Genomic DNA, 20,764 nt, shown 5'->3' with positions numbered 1-20,764 from the left:
TCGGGGAGACCTGACCTGGGATCTACCCAATGAAAGGTGCGTCCTTGAGGCAAAAGCAAATTAATAACCGAAGGAGAAGGCATGAGTTAGTTTACCCTAGCCATCAGTGAAGTTCGTGAATCACAGTCTATCACTGATTAATGCAGATGATCAAGTGCACAAAGCATTAACAAGAAAGATCTCTTAGTTTTCCTGACTCCAGAGAGGATGTCTCAAATTCATGCCTGAAGTACAATGCAAACAGATGTGAATATTCAGAGGCCGAAAAAATACTAGCAGAAGCAGCAGCAGAGGTAAATGACTTTTGCTTTAGACACTGGAAGATTCTAATGATGCAAAGCATGACCAACCAAGCATGGAACTGAAGGAGAGAATTTCGAGGGTCAGCAATATAACAACTTTGCATGTGGTGCTTTCTCGGAGATTGGCAGATCTATACTATCCTTACAGAAGAGGCTCTGGTGGTTCAATGAGAATCATCCCAGTGATGATCGTAATATAATTAACCATGTACATGCCTAAATTAACCTGTAATGTACCAGCGGTTGTTCCATATATTCTAAAATTATTCTCATTTCCAAAGTCCCAAGCTAAATAAACTGTCATTGTTAATGTCAAAACACCTGAAGCAGGTGAATGCTAGGTGATCATGCAGTCGCCAGAGTTCTCCTGAAAGGAATTCACCAGATGACTAGGAACAGATTATCCTTAAAGAATTTACCCAGATCACTAGTTATACAACCACCTGTCACTTAACTGGCATTTGAACAAGGCCTAAGCCCAAACTCAGAACTACCCAGTCACTCAATTTAGCATAATTTTATAAAATGTCATTAAATCTCAGATGGTCAGTTCCATTTTCATTTTACTTTGCTCTTTCATATGACAGAACTTATATATTTATAAAGCTAGTATCTATCAACTAGCCAGTGTCTGAAAACCCATTAAAGTAGCATATTATGCTTGTGCTAACATCTCTCTTCACAACCTAATGGTTTATTAATTTAGGGTTTAACCTCAAAGGTTTTTAGTGAACCCAGAGTGTATTTTGCCTTGGGAACAACAACTCAATTTATCACTCTGCCAGTCATAAAAAATATTATTTTGAGATGCAAACCATCTCTAATGAAATAGAAAGCTACATGTTGAATTAATCTATACCAGAGAGATAATGCCCTAGTCAGAAGACAATCTTTTCATTTGCTCAACTTAATAGACTTCATCATGAGAAATCTGTATTTATGTCTATATGTACATGGACATTATATGCAGATCCACATTCATATTCACATTCTTATATACAAGAAAGAGTGATAGGAATCTTAGAGCATAATGAATCAGAGTAAATAAACCCCCAAGGAATACTACGGAACTTTTATTACTCACCATCAAATTCTGCTGGTCCAACACCTACTATAATTATCGACATTGGAAGTTTTGAAGCCTTCAAAGAGAATACACAAGTAGTTCACAATTAAGAGACTGAGTTCTTAAGAAAAGAATTGAGGTTTAAGAAGAAAATAATATACTGCTTTGATATTTTTTCAAGATGTTCACTAAAATAGGTTTGAACATATTTAAAATTAACACGGAATAATATGTTCGATTCTACTCATTCTTTTTGAACTCTGTACACATGCTTATTCAGTGGGACGTTCTTCAGGAATGACCGGCCTTGGACAATATAAAAAATAAAAAAGTATTGCTCATCTGCTTTCACTTGCTATTCTCAGCCAACATCTCCCTAAGCTGACTTTGGGTATCTTTGGTCACTTTATTCATGTTCTTGCTCCTCTCAAAAATCTTTCAGTTGCTAAATGGGGAAAAAAGTTACTATAGTTGTCAAACAGTAGTACCCTCCTCTATCTCACTGACACCCAATGGTTGGAAAAGCGATTTTCACAGTAAATGAGTGAATACAAATAATAATTACAGAAAGTTATTAGAATAATTAATTTATGTATTAAATATCCATGAGATTGTGAGGGATACTGAATATTTGATGTAAAAGCATGTTTTCCCATCATAGGTATCACTTACACTATGTAATCATTTTAAATAATTTAATGTTCAGAATGTGAGATCTGGCAACAGAGAGATGAAAAGCTGACATGACCACATCTGCAGCTATGAAGTTCATCAAATTATGAATCATTATTCCTCAGTACATCATGTCCTGTTAGTTTAAGCCTAAATTATTAAGTTCCTATTTTCAAGTGCACACTAATGCCACTGACCAGAACATAAAGAAAATCAAGATGAATTCAACCCGTGTGTCTAGTTAAAAAATAACAAATAAATGTGTAAGCCTTTAGCTCTACTGCTTTTTATGTATGCTTTTTCTAAGTATATGTCTATAATTTTTTCCCCACGTGTAACTTTTTTCCCTCCACCAAATAGCTAAGTATATTTTCCCTATTATGAGATATGATAAGCAATTCATTCATGCAACCCATTTTTACTAAATGCCAACTTTATGCCAAACATTGCTAAACTTGGAATAGCAAGATAAGATATAATTCTATAGATTAGTCTAGTAAACATAGATTTTATAGATTATAGTCTTATAAAGAAGACAATCAAATAATCATAAAAATAAATAACTAGGAATTATGACAAGAAGAATAGTTTGTGAATCAAGTCCAGTCTCTTCCAGTTCTATAGAAATAAGAATGTCAGTACAGTTCTCTTGTAACTGAAATGTGAATATTAAGAAATACTCTGTACAAATTGTAAGATTGTGTACAAGGACATCCAACTAGTAGTGATAAATTCACTCATGCACATGAAGGTGATGCTATCATCTTATTTATTTTTATTTTTTTGTGGGGAAATAATTTTGTTACACCTCAGTTATCGACATCTCTCAGGTTAGTCCTTAAGGATTGATGGTACATTTGCATTTGAGTTGTCTGGATAAGGTTAAGAATGCAATCAGCTGCAAAGGCATGGGCATTTTGTTTCACTATTAAGTCAACTAAAGTAAACTCTGCTTATTCAACCTAAACAGCACCATGCTGTCACTTAGCCAGCCCAAAACTGAATGACCCCTACTCACATTGACTATGGACTCCTTGGTTTGAGCCATATCCGAGATAACACCATCTGTCACAATCAGGAGCACAAAATACTGGGAACCGTCTTTTACAGAAGAGGCATATCTAAAGCAATGAAAAGATAAAGAATGCCACAGAAAATAAAACAGTTCCTCTTATGTGATGGTTGCTAAATATAATTGCAACTGTCAACAAACCTTTAATCTCAAGAAAATATTTAAGCATATGTTAGGAGTCTATATTATGCAAGCTCTCAAATAATATATTTTTCTGAAATAGCACACTAGAATAACAGCAACCTTGCCACATGCCAGCACACAGACATGCCTACCTGCCTTAGAAATTCATTCACTAATACTAGGTGAGCTGGATGCAGATATGTTTAACCCAAAAGAATGGATATAGCTTGCTGAAAGAGATATCCTGGCTAAGCAACGTTATGTGTATGATCTTCAGTAAATTACTTAAGCTAACTAAACTTTATTTCCTTGCCTTCAAGGTCAAGATCACATGCCTCTGTATTGTTAATAAAGAAATTGCATGCATGCTACTCAATCTATAATACAGTTTTAAGAATGGCAGGAATAATCATAAGTATTTTTTGTTTTGAAATAGACATAGGTGATGGTTGCACAACATTGTGAATGTGCTGAATGTCACTGAACTAACCTTCAACATGGTTACTTTTTTGTTATGTGAATTTCACCTGAATAAAAAAAATGCAATAGAAGAAACACTTTTGACATATCCATAGTTCAAGTTCTTAATATTTGTTAAATTGATGAAAGATGGGAAAAAGGATACCAAACAAAGACAAAAATTAGGTATATAATAAGAACATAACCTAGCACTTGAAGTTTATCAGAGTTCTCACCAAATAATAGTAATTTACAGGAGAATTTTATGAATGTTATATTTTATTATATCTCTTTTTTTCTATTGTGTTCTACATTCTGGGTATCTAGATTATATTCTCAACAATAATAACTTCTATGACTTTTCATATATAATTAGCATGCAGATCATATCTAGTAATAAGCAAGCATAATGGTACTCTTAGGAGATAGTATACAAGAAGACTTTGGTCTACTTCTGTAAAATCACTGAGTATTTATGTATCATAGAATCATAGAAAAATAGCATCACAGAAAAACTGGGTTCAAGAACATGTCCATTGATTACCAATAAAACTCCTTCATAACCTGAAGTACTTGGGGGATCAAGTTAACAGATCAGGGACAGACCAAGAGCATAGTATGTCAAGGCAAAACTTATTTCTTAGAGAGCAGAATTAACCACATCGACAAGAAAAATATGTACAGCTTTGTCATACTAGAGAAACTAATAATTGCTCATGTAGCTAACAAAATGATAATTGTATAGACTGATCAAGAGAATACAGTTTAAGTGCCATGTTCACACCCTATAAAGACTGCATTGAACTGGTTCCACAAAGTACAGCCAAAAATACTCTCACAATATTCAACAACTTCAACATTAAGGAATTTATAAGTTTGATGGTAACACAATCAATGAAAAACAATCCCAACCAGATCTGAGACTATTCTTCTATCTTATGATTAACTTTTTTTCTTAATAAAAGAACTCAGATAATCTCCCTCAGGTATTCATTTTTAATTTTAAGTACCCATTATTTTTTAAAAAGCATTTCTTACTATGCTTCAGAAATAAAGGGTTTTATATTTCATGTGATTAATGGGAAGCTATAAATAGTAGTGAGAAAAGCTTCTATGAGTTCAAGAGTGTGGCTTTTCTGCTTTTCTTACCAAATGATGCTCTTAAAATGGCAAATTTTTACCAGATTTAAAAACAATACAGGAAGTTAAACATTATTCATTTTTATAAGTATCATTCAAGTGGCTAAACTGTCTGATTTTTGGGGGGTGGGGGTATTTACTTTTATTTCTTTTTCAACACTTCTGATCATCCATAAAGAAAGTCTCAGTTGTTAGTATATTATTCCCAGCTTTATTGAGGTATAATTGATACACATAAAAACTATATAATTAAGGTATACACTTTGATGAGTTCGGACGTATGTATAAATTCATGTTACCATTAAAACAAGGTAATAAATATACCACTTTCAAATTTTGTGTCCCTTTGCATGTGTGCACATGGGAAAAATACAATTAACATGAAATCTACCCTCTTAACAAATTTTTAAGTGTACAATATTTTATTGTTACCCATGGGCATATCTTGGTTGTTGTGAATAATGCTGCAGACATCTCTTTGAGATCCTGATTTCAATTTTTTTTTTGGATGAATACTCAGAAATGGGATTTCTGGTAGCTCTGTATTTATTTTTTGAGGAATCTCTATGCTGTTTTTCATGGTGGCTGCACCAATTTAAAATTCCCACCAACCATGCACAAGGGTTCCAATTTCTTCACACCCTTGCCAACACTTATCTTTTTGACTTTTTGGTAATAGCCATGCTAACAAGTGTGAAGTGAAAATGATAGTTCTTTGTGGTTTTGATTTGCATTTCCCTGATGATTAGCAATGTTGAGCATTTTGTATATACCTGTTGGCCATTTGTATGCCTTCACTGAACAAATGTCTGTGCCACTCCTTTGCCCATTTTAAAAATCAGATTAGTTGTATTTTTGCTATTGAGTTGTAGGAGTTCCCTATATATTTTGGAAATTAACCCCTTATCAAATATATAGTTTGCAAATATTTTCTCACACTCCACAGGTTGCCTTTTCATTTTGTTGGTTTCTTTTGCTGTGTAGAAACTTTTTAGTTTGATGCAGTTCCACTTGTCTATTTTTGCTTTTGCTGCTTGTGATTTTGGTGTCATACCCAAGAAATCACTGCCAAGACCAATGTCAAGGTTTTCTCTATGTTTTTTTTTTTTTAAAGATTTCATTTATTCATGAGAGACAGAGAGAGAGAGAGAGGCAGAGGGAGAAGCAGGCTCCCAAGGAGCAGGGAGCCCGATGTGGGACTCGATCCCAGGACGCTGGGATCATGACCTGAGCCGAAGGCAGACGCTTAACCATCTGAGCCACCCAGGCGCCCTTCTCTATGTTTTATTCTAGGAGCTTTATCGTTTTGGGTCTTGTGTTTAATGAGTTTTGAGTTAACTTTTGTGAATGGCAATATAAGGATCCAATCTCATTCTTTTTCATGCATATATCCAGTCCTCCCAACACCATTTATTAAAGAGGCTATCCTTTCCCTATTGTGTCTACTTCGCACCCTTGTCAAAGATCAGTTGGCCATATACCTGCAGGTTTCTGTCTGGGCCTCTCTATTCTGTTCCATTGGTATATAAGCTTATATTTTACATCAGTGCCTTGCTGTTTTAATTACTGCACCTTTGCAGTATATCTTAAAATCAGACACTGTGATGCCTCCAGCTTTATTCTTTCTCAAGATTGCTTCAGTTATTCAAGGTCCAAGAAATATCATTAAGATTTTGATATGGATTGCAGTGAATCTGTAGAACACTTTGGGTAGTATGGACATTTAAACAACATTAATTTTTCCAATCCATAAACATGGAATGTCTTTCCATCTGTCTGTGTTTTAATTTCTGTCACTGATGTTTCATAGTTTTCACTATAAAAGCCTTTCACTTCTTTGCTTAAGTTTATTCCTAAGTGTTTTATTTTATTTTTTGGTGCTATTGTAAGCGGGATTATTTTCTTAATTTTCTTTTCAGATAGTTTGCTGTTAGTTTATAGAATGCAATGTTTTTATAGGTTGATAATGTGTCTTACAACTTTACTGAATTCACTTCTCAGTTCTAATAAGGTTTGTTTTGTTTTACTTTGCTTTGTCTTCTTCAGTCTTTTAGGGGTTTCTACATATAAGATCATGTCATCTGCAAACAGATAATTTTACTTCTTCTTTTACAATTTGGATAGCTTTTCTTTTTCTTATCTAATAGCTCTGGCTAGGACTTCTAGAACTATGTTAAATAGAAGTGGGAGAGTGGGCATCCTTGCCTTGTTGTATATGTTAAAGGAAAACTTTGGTTTTTTTTTTTTAATCATTGAGTATGGTGTTAGCTGTGGCCTTTATTGTGTTGACCTAAATTGCTTCTGTACCTAGTTTGTTGATAGTTCTTATCATGAAAGTGTTGAATTTTGTCAAATGCTTTTTCTCTATCTCTTGAGATGATCATGTGATTTTTGTCCCTTACTCTGTTAATGTGGTAGATCACATTTGTTGATTTGCATATGTTGAAACATCTTTGCATCCCAGGAATACATCCTTCTTGGTCATGGTGTATAATTCTTCGAATGTGCTATTGTATTCAGTTTCCTAATAGTATGTTGAAGATTCCATGTTTATCAGGGATGTTGGTCTGTATTTTCTTTTCTTGTGGTACCTTTGCCTAATTTTAATATCAGGGTGATGCTGGCTTCATAAAATGAACTTGGAAGTATTCCCTCTTCTATTTTTTTGTTAACAGCTTAAGAATTGGTATTAATTCTTCTTTAAATCATTGGTAAGATTCACCTGTGTAGCCATCTGGCCCTGAGCTTTTCTATGTTGGGAGATTTTTGGTAACTGATTCAATCTCCTTATTTGTTATTGGTCTGCGCAGGCTTTCTATTTCTCTTGATTTATTCTTGGTACATTGTATGTTTCTAGGAATTATTCATTTCTTTCAAGTTGCCCAATTTGTTAGAGTACAATTGTTATAATAGTCCCTTATGATATTTTTTTATTTCTGTGACATCAGTTGTAATGTCTTCTCTTTCATTTTTTATTTTATTTGAGTCTTTTCTCTTTTGCTCTTAGTCTAGCTAAGAGTTGGTTAATTTTATTTACCTTTTCAAAAAACCAATTCTTGCTTTTGTCAATGTTTTTCTATTGCTTTTCTATCCTCTATTTCATTTATTTTATTTTACTCTAATTATTATTATGTCATTCCTTCTGCTAACCTGTGCTTTTTCTTCTTTTAGTTCCTTGAGATGTAAGTTAGGTCATTTAAGATTTTTCTCCTTTGTTAACATGTGGGGTTTATCACTATAAACTTGCCTCTTAATACTGTCTTTGTAGTATTCCATAAGTTTTGGTATATTGTGTTTTCATTTATCTCGAGCTATTTCCCAATTTTTAAAAAAATTTTTTCTTTGATTCAGTGGATATTCAGAGTATATTGATTTCCACTCATTTATGACTATTTCTGATTTATTTTTTTCTACTGTGTTCAGAAAAGAGACTTGGAATGATTTCAATTCTTAAATTTAGTAAGATTAGCCTTGTGTCCTATAATGTAATCTATCCTAGAGAATGCTCCATTACTGCCTGAAAAGAAAATGTATTCTGGTGCTAGTGAGTGGAATATTCTGTATATGTCTGTTAGATCCATTTGGTCTAGAGTAGTACTCAAGTTTGCTCTTTCCTTATTGCTCTGAATGACCTATCCATTATCAAAAGTGGGGTACTGAAGTTTTCTAATATTATTATATTATTGTCTATTTGTCCCTCCTTAGATATGTCAGTTTTTGCTTTATATATTTAGGTGCTTTGATATTGGGTACATACACATTTATAATGATGAAATCTTCCTGTTGAATTGACAGTTTTTAAGAAAAATTTCATTCTTCTTAATAAAAATTCTATTTATTTAAGATATACAACATGATGATTTGATATATACATATATAGTGAAATGATTATTACAGTCAAGCTAATTAACATATCATCTCCTCACACAGTTCCCATATTTACTTTGTTAGCAAGTTTCCAGTATTCAATACAGTATTTAACTATAGTCATCACACAACATATTAGATCTCCAGACTTACTCATCCTGCATAATGCAACTTTGTACCCTTTGACCAGTGTTTCCCTATTTCCCCTACCTCCCTTCCTTTGGTACCCACCATTCTACTCTCTGCTTCTATGTGTTCAACTTTTTAAAATTCCACATATAAGTGAGATCATGCAGTTTTTTTTTCTTTTTGTGTCAGGCTTATTTCACCTAGCATAACATTATCCAGGTTTATCCATGTTGTTACAAGTGGTAGGCTCTCCTTTTTTAAGGCCAAATAATACTTCATTTTTTCAAAGTTTCTCCCACTATCACAAAAAAGAGCATTCCTGTGTAAGTTCCCATAAGCAGAATGGTATAAAGTGAAAAAGCAATTAGCATTAATTTATATGCAAAGATTTTTTGAGTGTTCCCAGACTTTTCTAAAAAATAACCTATCCTATCTTAGGCTTTTCTGATACATTAGGACATATCTTGTAAACAGATGCACAGTGGAGGTAAAGCACAGATGCTCACAGATACAGTTCAAAGCTAAGGCACCTTGACACTGAGATGCTGAGTGTAGTTTCCAGGGAAAGAGCCTGGTGGCAACACTCTCACTGCTTATGATTCATGTTGCTTCTATAACAGCTTGCTGTAAAACAAACACTGAAATCTATAAAAGCAAAAATCTCTGGATTTCTTTTGGTAGTGAAAACACATCCTAATGTAGGATCTCTTGTAAAAGGTTAAGTGGTATAATGGGAACTATTGAAAGTAGAGGATACCTATATATATCAATCAATATATCATATAAATTGACTTTTATTATGTAATGACCTTCTTTGTCTCTTGTGTCAGTTTTGACTTAAAGTCTATTTTCTCTGATATAAGTATAGAAACCCCTGCTTGCTCTCTTTTGGCTACCATGTGCATGGAATATCTTTTTTCATCTCTTAATTTTTGGTCTATGTACATCCTTAAATCTAAGTTGAGTCTCTTGCATATAGCATATAGTTTGGTCTTGTGTTTTTACCCATTCAGCCACTCCATGTCTTGCTTGTTGAGCTTACTACATTTACATTTTGGTTTTCTTTTGATTCACCAGAAAGTAACCCTAAGAGAAGGGGAGAATATATTTCTACTGCCAAAAGAGTTAGGAAGAAAGTCTGAAGCAGATATAGTAAACTTGGAATTTCTCTGAAGTTTGTTGTTTATCTTAAAAATTCATAGGAATTCTACATTTTATTTTATAAAAATATGTGCTTGTATTAATGCTTTATATTTCTTAACTCTGAATCCTGTAGAAAGATACACGAGCTTATTGTGTGGCTCCCACTACTGCTAGATACACAAGTTTGAAAATAAATTTCATTTTAGTCTTTATCACCATAAGCACCATAAATTAATCTTTTATAACTTTTCATGGTTTCTATGGCATTTGAGGTATGCGTTGGCATATTGTTGCACTTTGCAAATAAATCTAAGTTTCAAACAAAATCATATCTTGTGCTACCATTTATTCTAATTTAGTCTATTTTAAAGTATATATCTGTAATAAAATAATTAAAATGCTACAGAAATGTGTTAAGTAGAAAGTAGAGGCTGATCACATCTCAATCTGTCTTCAAGGAGGTAACACTGACATATAATCTTTAGATTCTTTTAAATGTATTAAAGAACCTTGCTGCTTAAAGGAACCTGATTGATGAATCCTTTTGTAAACTGCATAATTAAAACTCTTACTATTAAAAGCCTGTTAAATGTCTTTTTTCAAATATAGGCCATCTATAATTTATATTTTAATATTACTATGATAAATCTGAGAGAGAGGTGAACTGTGTCAGGGTTTTGGAATTCAAATGCATTCCCCTGGAGTCTTTGTCAAGGAACTTTCTGGGATTGTGTCTATAAAGTTCATAAATGGCTGGCTCAGATTTCTGGAATATTCTCTCAGCTTATTAATAGTTCATAGGAATAGAGAGGACAACAAGACAAGATAAGAAACTGACTCAGGAATGTTTTATTTAAGTAGTTTAATTTTGATATACACAATGAATTAAATCTTAATACTAAATAAAGGGATACATTTAAATATTTCAATACAACCTAACAGTCATTTTTATATTGCTAAGTCGTTATCCAAACTACTTCTGGCAGTGTAATGAAGTGACCGACTGTATCCACAATCATATGTGGTTCTGTTGCACTTTCTTTTATGTGTGCTTACCTCTGGAACTGAGATAAAAGGGTTTAAGTATGTAATGCATCATAACATAGTTACTTGGAATAAGATTATTCTGTTTGGGATTTTAGCTCCACCACAAATGGCCACTCTAACATACCCATTTTGTCATCAGGAAAATAGGAATAATAACACTCCTGACACCTCTCGGAGTTGTTGTGAAGATTAAAAGAAATATTCCAGATGATAGCACTGAGCACATTGCCTGAGATAGATTATGGGCTCAGAAATGAAAACTAATTCTAGTTGGTTATCTGGATCTGGATATCTAGATACAAAAATCTAGCCAATAGTCAGAAATGGATAGATTTAAAAAACTGAACTGTGACAGCCTCAAAACAAGTAACTGGTTACAGGCACAAGAAACAAATGACTAGTCCTCAGGAAACAATACATACTATTTAAGTCAAGTGAAGGAAATAGTAAAATTTTCATGATAGCCTGAAAAGATCATTGATATTTTCATTGGTGCATTAGATTATTTTGAAGTAATAAGCTGGTAAAATATACCAACAAAATATTTCAAATAACTTGAAGTTACTGAGGTAGGATTCTAGATGAAGAGAAACTTTTGAAAAAGTGACCTGAACAGGAATGTAAAAATAGTAACTGCCACGTCCAAGAGGGCACTGAGGTTAGTCGGGGATGAGTAAACCCCACTTTATTACAACCACGTCTCTATAAACACATGATTTCCTTAACACGTTTCTTCCTACCTTTACTAATTAATGAGATTTAAGCATAATGTTATAGATATTAGATCTCTTAATAAATTCATAGATGGAAAGGATTTCTCTGATTTTAAATTTGTTTTCAATGTACAACATAATGGTGATACGTCTCTTTTGGTAGGTGTGATAGTCTTATGTGTCAACTTGGTTAAGCTATGGTAGCCAGTTATTTAGTCTACTAATTAAGGTATTCCTGTGAAGGTATTTTGAAGATACAGTTAATATCTACAGTTGGATAACTTTAAGTAAATGAGATCATCCTCAAAAATGTGGGTGGGCCTCATCCAGTCAGTTGAAGGCCTTAATAAAAACTGGTTTCCCAAAGAAAAAGGAATTCTGACTCAAGACTGCAAGGATACAATATCCTGCCTGCATTTCCACCCTACCAGGTTGCCCTACAAATTTCTGATTTGCCAGTGCCTGCCACTGCATGAGCCAATTCTTAGTAATAAATTTATATATATATCTGTGTTTATATATCTTATTAGTTCTGTTTCTCCTGAGGTCCCTGATTGATACATTGATACATTTTCTACAGGTTATTAACACTAACTAAGCATTGTCATTAAGAGTTCCTTTAGTTCTCTGTTATAAACTTATTTATTTTATTTATTTATTTGAGAGAGAGAGAGAGAGAGAGAGAGCATGCAAGTGCGGGGGGGAGGGACAGAGGGAGAGAGAGAATCTTAAGCAGGCTCCACGCTTTCATGGGGCTGGATCTCACAACCCTGAGATCATGCCCTGAGCTGAAATCAAGAGTCGGACACTTAACCAACTGAGTCACCCAGGTGTCCCTAAACTTATTTATTAAAATGTAGTCATAATGCATGGCATACAGAAAATTCAATTAAATTAACAGGTGTGAGGGCCTGGGTGGCTCAGACGGTTAAGCATCTGCCTTCAGCTTAGGTCATGATCCCAGGGTCCTGGGACAAAATAAATTAATTAATTAATTAACAGGTGTGGATCTATCAGTAAATGAAAAGTATTGGGCTTTATGTTGGTTTATAACATATATATTATAAATTGTATTATTATTATATCATTATATGTAATGAAGTCACAATTCCTGTCCTTGGTGGGGAAAAGATCCACATGTAACAGTTGAGTAGGATTAAATTAGTGTTTTGATAGAGGTATTCATGGAATGACAATTCAGAGACCAGAAGTAATGACTCTCTATGACTGGAGTACAGCACATTTGGGAGAACGTGGGGGGAAATGAGGTTGGATGGGTGGTGGTAGCTGGATATTAAAAGTTGTTAAATACCAAACTAAAGTGTTTGAATTGAAATTTGTGACAGAGCATCAAGGATGTTGAGTGGAATTTTTACATCATCTGAAATGCTGTTCCCCAGACAACTCTATGAAAGGAAAACTGGTCAGGCAGGAAATTAGAGGCAGGGGGTCGGAAAACCTCAGAATAGCACATAAAACTTTCAAGTTTTAAAAACATGATGCTTTGGGTTGTGACTCACAATATTGTCATCTCAATATTATTGTAAAAGTCGATAGTCTTACCACATAGACTTCGGTTCTAAAAATAAGCATAACCTTAAAATTATTATTCTTAAAAAGAATAAGAATAAGCATTCTTCAAAATGTTTATAGAAATTACAAATAAATAACTAAATACTTTTTAGTATTTAGGTGGGAATGGTTATGAATTACAAATAACTAAATATTACAAATAACTAAACTTTTATCAATATAGAAAACACACTTTTTAAGAAGAAAAAAATCAAGCAAATAAAAAAGCAGGCTATACATTTGCTTTTAACTTTATAGAAAATATTTTTAATGACAAATATCTTAACATATACAGAATTCATTTATTAGACATTTACTAAGTACTTACCTCCTATATGATGGGCATGGTGAAGCACTGATGGATGCATTTAAAAGTGACAAAATTTTCAAGGAATTTTGTTTAGACAGGGGTCATACATATTGTAACTATGGCACTTCTCATGATTTAGAACAAAATAGTAGCTTGTCTTTTAATTGATAAGTATTTTGGATGGTAATTTTGGATCAGACAGAAATCATGTCTTAATAAGTTTTCAATTAGCAATAATCGCGCCTCAGATAAACCTCATTGGCTACGATACTGCCACTGCGCAAAGCTAATCATGTCTTAATAAAAAGCTTAAAAATTAAAGTAAATGTTATTCTCAAAGATAAAGTAAAAGAGAAAAGCATTTCTTATAAAGCTTCATAATAAGAGTAGATACATGGAACTTCAGATCATATTGGAAGGAAAGATGATTCCCCAAAAGCCATTATCTTATGTGTTTCTTATTTTCTCTCATCAAAAAATAAGAATGAAGAATTATTAGATTACGGATTATTGTCAGAGTCTGAAAGTATTAGCTGGCAACTACCCTTATATTTAAGAATTTTTTAAAATGCTGGACAAAACATGAAAAATTGTATGAGGACAATGTAGAGCCTATAGTTTTAAATGGTATATAGAAAAGCACCTAGAAATTTTATATCGAAAAGTTTAACTTTAACAGTAGAGATATCCAGGGTAAAAGATACAAAGTTAACCAGTAAGCACTCATGAGAACATTTACAATAACCAGCATGAGTCTGCACAAAATAAATCCTATCATTTTTCCCATATCTTTTTATAAAAGACAGTGATCTCAATGGTAGTGTGTGAGAGAGAATGAGAGTCAACTATAATTTATTTTGTGATAATATTTTTTTTAATACTACTTCATTTGACAACTCTCAAAAAACTAGGAAATAAAATATAGATAACACTATTTATATAGGCTAATACAATTAGTAGGATATGGTTTTCATATTACAGGTAATGACCCATTAGTGGATTTTGAAATCAATTTTGTGGGTCGAGACCTGTATTAAAAAAATAAAAAGAATAACAGAAAAGAATAGGACACCATAGAAAGAAAGAGGAAATAGAAGATAAGGATAGTATTATGTCATAAATAATCCTTTTTTTTTAGGTGTGTGTGTCCGGGGATGAGATATGAAATTCATAACTTAAAACAGATTGTGGATGAGAAAATGTTTCAAAAACCTGAGCCATAGGGTCACACTCAGAGAATGGTCATCAATGTGTATCACTGTCAACCTTAGGTGGACTTCCACGGGAGAGTTCCGCTGGGGTCAGCGCTGGGTACAGGGGTATTTTAGTATCTTGTCTATGTCCCAGATAATGGAAAGTAGAACACATTTAAGTCACTTGTGATGTCCAATATGGAGATGATATAGTACCAGAATCTTTAACAGAGAACTGAGGTTTCTTATCACCTTTTAGGCATTGATCCACTTATCCAAATGCAGTGTATTTTCAAGTTCTGACTACATATTGGGAAGGATGCAAAAGCTACACATTTTTCATTTTCTAAAAATAAGGCAGTGTTTCATAGGATTTGCAACTGGGTCAAACCTTTTAAGGATTTTAAAAATGGTGTCTAATTTATTTATTTATGCGCTGATGAAAAAAATGATAAACAAATGTATACAGATTTTTACATTTAAAAACTTTTTCCAGAACATGTAACTGGAATCATAAGCAATTATATTCTGATCTCAATACTATGTACTATATACAGGTAGAGCTCTGGGAATTTTTAAAATTAGCTATTATATTAATTTCAAAGAGGTTAAAATAATGTGCCCTATATATCACTAAAAGGTTTTAGTTGTCTTCATGGTCTCTTATTACTTCCATGTTACTATGGAATGTGATATTAGATTGAATGATTTACACTGTTGAGATCATAATCGATCTTGTTATTGCTCTCGTGGCTGCCTTTTCAAAGAATAAAACACTTCTTGGTTGAACAAATACAGGTCCTGATATAACTCAGTGTTATATTCTTCACTTGAGACTTTGATGTAAAGTTCTTAGCAACGTATTATGATAGCTCAATGGAGACTCTTTCCACTGTATCTTTTTCCTCACTTCCTTGGAGGTAAATGAGAAGAAAACGCCTTTCATTTGTGGAGTCATGGTAACATATAATTTCACTGCAGTCTGGTACACTGGAATAAATATCTTGTCTACTTCCACTTACCTTGCTACATGATTAATTACAGGAGCAAAGTTAGTCGGCCCATATAGTTGCACAGATTTCAGACTCCTATAGTAAGCCTCCATGACCCCCTCAATGCCATCACAGTAGGGGTTTTGAGGGTTCCCATTCTGTGGAATTGACAGGTAAAAAAGAGTAAAAATTAGTAGTGTCTGCAAAGATCAACTGAAAAAGAGAAAAGATAGGTTGACACTCAAAGATGTTTTAAAGAATAGTCATTTATTTAAGAGCAAAAAAATAAAGTGATCAACAATACATTACAATATATTATAAAAACTGTGATATGATGAATCTAATATATAAGCATTAAAAATTGATACTCTTCAAAAGAACCACAGAAAACTCTAAAGAATCTTGAGAAGCTGAATACCATAACATTCTATAATTAATGTCTTCATTTGCATATGTCTATGTATGTGTAGAGATGAACATATAAAAACCCTGAAAAGAAGTAAATAAAATATTAACAGTGGTTAACTCGGGGTGGTTACATATAATTGGTGACTTTTATTTCATTCTTTAAACTATTCAATATTTCCCAACTTTTCTGCAGTGACATCTATTAAAATCAAGAAAAAAAAAATCACTATCCATTCAGTTTTACCTTATAGAAGGCAAAATACAAAATATCTGCCACGTGCACATTTTCAGGTCACAACTGATAACCCCAAGGAGAGAAGGGGTCTGAGGGAATGTAATTTGGTGCAAAAATTATCAAGAGAAGGTAAAATGAAAAGAATCAAGGAAACATTCATGTTGTCCACGAGAAATGGAGCTTGCCACTAAGTTCTTATTCGGGAGAAGGCACCTAGAAGGGCAAGTTCATACCTGGAGACCTAGACTAGTTTTTTCATACCTTGAATGCTTTGTTATTATTAAGTTCAGTTCTCCTAGTCCAGATCTTGCAAATGACACATATAAGGCAGTGTATTTGTTATCTATTGCTTTGTAGCATATCACCCCAAAAGTTAGTGGCTTACAACAGTAATTGTTATCTCAAACATTTTTTGGGTGTCAGCAGCCGCTTAGCAGGTGGTTCTTGCTCAGCATTTCTCATGAGTTTGCAGTCACTGTGCCAACCTGGGCATCTGAGAGCTTGACCAGAGCTGCAGAACCTGCTTCCAGGAAGGTTCACTTACATGGCTGCTGGCAGGAGGTCAACGTGGTGTCTCTATAGGGCTGCTCGAGTGTTCTTACAACATGGCCACTAACTTCCTCAGAATGAGCAATCCAAGAGAAACAACAAAAAGGAAGCCCCAACACCTTTTATAAGCTAGTCCCATAAGATGCACACCAATATTCTACTTTAATCTCTTTGCTAGAAATGTATCACTAAGTATAGCCCATGCTCAAGGGAAAGGGAATTAGACTCCACCTCTGGAAGGGAGGAAGGATAAAAAAATGTAGATATATTTAAAACACTAGAGACAGTAATTATATTTAAACAGAGTTAACAGTAATTTCAGCATGCATGTTTTTATCTGAACAATCACAAATGACCAGTAATTTGTAAATAAAATTTGTTGAATTCTATATACTAAGCTTTACATTAAAATATTTACACATATTAGATAGTTTTTATAACAACCCTAAAAAAGTAGATAAAATATTGTCATTATCCCCACTTTATAAATGAAAAAATTAAGGCACTGAGAGTTCAGTGTGTCCCAAAATTACAGAACACAAATGAGAGGGCCAGTATTTGAACCCTCAGTTTAAATTCAGAGCCTAATCTCTCTCTTTTTTTAAAAAATATTTTATTTATTTATTTGACAGGGAGAGCATGAGCACAAGCAGGGGGAGAGGCAGAGGGAGAGTGAAAGGAAGAAGCAGACCCAAGCAGTAAGCTCGATGTGGGGCTCAATCCCAGTCTCCTGGGATCATGTCCTCAGCTGAAGGCAGACACTTAACTGACTGAGCCACCCAGGCACCCCTAGAGCCTAATCTCTTAACCACCACCATGCCACCATGCTTTGAAATCCTAAGCATTTTGAAAGACAAGAGATCTTAGGAAACCAAGGCAGATGTTATCAACCACTTCAATTTTGCCATTTGTGTGAGAGGGATATATACCCACTTTTTCCTTCTAATTTTGTCTTTTATTCAAATTTTTTAAATCAATTGACCATCATGCAAATTTTTAAAAACATAAAAATAACAAAAAGCCTCTTACATAATAATAAAGACATTTTTAGTTTTATACTACAAAATTGGTCACATTAATTGATTGAAATTATAATGTAAAAGTTTAATATTTAGCACAAAGCAGTTAATGATTGCTTTTGATGTTAATCTGAACTGAACCTTCCTTTAAATAAAATTTTACAGTGCTCTTTTCCCTTGACAAGATATGAAACTAATTAAAATTAAAACTCATTATTGATTTTGAACATATAGAAATGTATTCTATATCTGCCTTAGGGGAAGAAATACAAATCAGGATAGTTCTGAGCAACTTTTTCATCATCATTTTAACATTTTAATTAAGGGTTTACATTTCTAGAAAATAATATACTTTCTCTATTCCTGTGGAACTGGAATTACAACAAGTTCACCATTTTTCTCACCATTTCATTTCTTAGTGGAAAGATAATCATTAGATGTTCTATTCATCATTACGGAATATTTAAAGCACTGATTTCTCCATTAGCCCTAATTCCATAATAAATTGCTCTAAGAATTCCTCATATGCTTTGGATGATAAGAATACTTAGGACATAAAATTACACATTCTTTTTAATATATGCTTTTCATTATATCAGGATTATTTAAAATAATTTACAGCTATTAAAATGAGATTTTCCTCTTAATGACAAATTGTAATGAGTTATAAAAAGATTTTTTAAGTCTAAAAACTCATTTCACAAAATAATTATGTGTGTTAGTTACTAATTACTAACAAGCAATTAGCTTTTACTTGTTAAAACAAATTAAAATAAGCTTATGTGTGACTCTAGCACAAAAGTAAAGCACAGGATATTTTTGAAAGTAAGTACATTCAATTTTGTTGTTTATTAATGAAGAGGGCAGCAGATGCCCTATTTTATATTTCCATTTTAATTAGCAACCTTTCCCATTTATAAAATAATTAATGTTATTTTGTAGAACACATGGAACATAAAGAACAGAATTCAAAATGAGCACTAATCCCACCACGCAGACTTAAGTGGGGAGGGATGTCCGTCTCTCACCAATTTTTCCCTCCATTTGGCTCCCTGAAGACTTGTACTGAGGATTTAGATTCAGTTCCAAGAGAGAAGACTATACAGTCTCTGTTGCTGCCTAGAGCCTATAACACTTCTCAGCAGGGCTAACAAGCTGACAAAATGCTGAAGAGAAGCTCTAAGGAGTTGTCACTTTACTCTTTGAAATGGATCCGTTGCTGCCCAGAGATTGCTTAGGTGGAGAAAAGCTGCAAGTCTCCCTTTTATTCAGTAAGCAAACATCTGTTGAGCTTCTATTTTATGCATACAATGTTAAGACCCTTGGTTGTTAAATCATTAGCATCTAGATGGAAGAAAAGACATACATATCAATATTAAATTGCACAGATTTCTATAAATGCCAAAATAAGCGAAAAGTAGGCCAGCCCTTTTAGAGCTCTAGTAGGAGAAATCACTTGGACAGATGTAAGCACTTCTCTATTGATCACTGCAGGAGACTTTCTTTAAAGGGTCATTGGCCCCATGCCCATTACGAGTATCTCCTCTGATGCTCTACACTATTATTATATTTTGTTATAACAACTTAAGGAGTCCTCAGACTCATAATGGGAAGAGAGCAATGACTCCCTTTTACAACCTTTGTGCTAACATGGTGGTACCAGGACATTCTTTCTTTCTTTCCTTTTCTATTCCCTGTTCTTTTTCCACTATGGAATATATGTATATGCTTATTCATATTTCATAGGAAAAGCTGGGGTTTATCGGCAACCCTTTTAAGTAACAGCAAAGAAAACATTAAAAATTACATTTTTCTGTTCAACTTTCAACATTTGCGCTAGCCCTAAATTCACCAATTAGGGTTTATTTAATTTTTTAGAAGGCCTCCTTTGCTATCTGAAGATTATTTGAACTTGGTTTGATAAATAAATATTTATGACTCTGTATCACAAATTGTTACCATGAAAATATGAGGGTTTGTTAGGATTACAGACTACACTAATTGCCAGACTGACATGGGACTGGTTTTCCTATTTGCCATTTCAGCACTTATAGGTATATATTGCAGTTGTTTAGGATGAGGTTAACAGAAAACTGTAGCAAAAAATCAAATCAAATACTGTCTCACTGAAGACCTACTTAACTCCTCTGCCTTATTTACCCAAGAAAAAAAAAGTGCTTTGAAAAAATTAATTGGTTAGTGCTGTTAAAGTTCATTCATTATCATCATCGTTGTTTTCAGCTTCAATTTGGGAGACTATTTTTCATAACCTTAAAGGGGTATGATCTCTATCCTATAAGTATTTGAACTGGGTTCAAAGAATTGTTTAAGATGCAAATAATAATAAAAAATCCTTCCTTGGCAATAGATATTTGCATAGGTTTTTTTAATAAGAAATGAATCTGGATGTAGGAAAAGCAGAAAAATAGAGGATTAGAGAGAGATAAAAGGAAAAAATCACACACAAGGGTGAGAAGAAGTGTATGGAAGGAAAAATTAATAAACCTCATTTAGTTTAACATAATTATTCCTTTTCTTAAGCTTTAAAATAGCTCATGACCTTTTTCCTGAGGCACTTAAGACTTAGCATCACATGAGTGACTTTCATGGTTTTCTAAGTTTCCGGGAAATTTTAATTCTCTAAGACACAACAAAATCCCAATAGATATTCATTTTTATATGACATTGGGAAAGTGGCATGTGGGCTAATTCATGGAAAAAAGAATTAAAGCCTCCAGCAACCTTTCCTGCAA

At 33.4% G+C, this 20,764-nt stretch overlaps 1 protein-coding gene and 1 pseudogene across 5 annotated transcripts in view; both read right to left on the bottom strand.

Moving 5' to 3' along the window:
- The window catches only part of CPNE8 (copine 8), a 226,900-nt gene that overhangs the window by 13,882 nt on the left and 192,254 nt on the right, over positions 1-20,764 (bottom strand). For all 5 annotated transcript variants that reach the window (XM_064591402.1, XM_064591404.1, XM_064591401.1 and 2 more), the window contains 3 exons: positions 15,831-15,958; positions 3,059-3,161; positions 1,387-1,444 (listed from right to left, as the gene is read on the bottom strand). In XM_064591402.1, coding sequence (XP_064447472.1) covers positions 1,387-1,444; positions 3,059-3,161; positions 15,831-15,958 — 289 coding nt within the window. The remainder of the gene's footprint in view (positions 1-1,386; positions 1,445-3,058; positions 3,162-15,830; positions 15,959-20,764) is intronic.
- LOC123845013 (U4 spliceosomal RNA) lies at positions 13,821-13,903 on the bottom strand (annotated as a pseudogene).

This window comes from Mirounga angustirostris, unplaced genomic scaffold, assembly GCF_029215605.1.
Source record: "Mirounga angustirostris isolate CCGP_5_RB_7025 unplaced genomic scaffold, mMirAng1.0.hap1 SCAF_5, whole genome shotgun sequence".
NCBI lineage: Eukaryota > Metazoa > Chordata > Mammalia > Carnivora > Phocidae > Mirounga > Mirounga angustirostris.
This window is presented reverse-complemented; position numbering and strand designations above follow the sequence as displayed.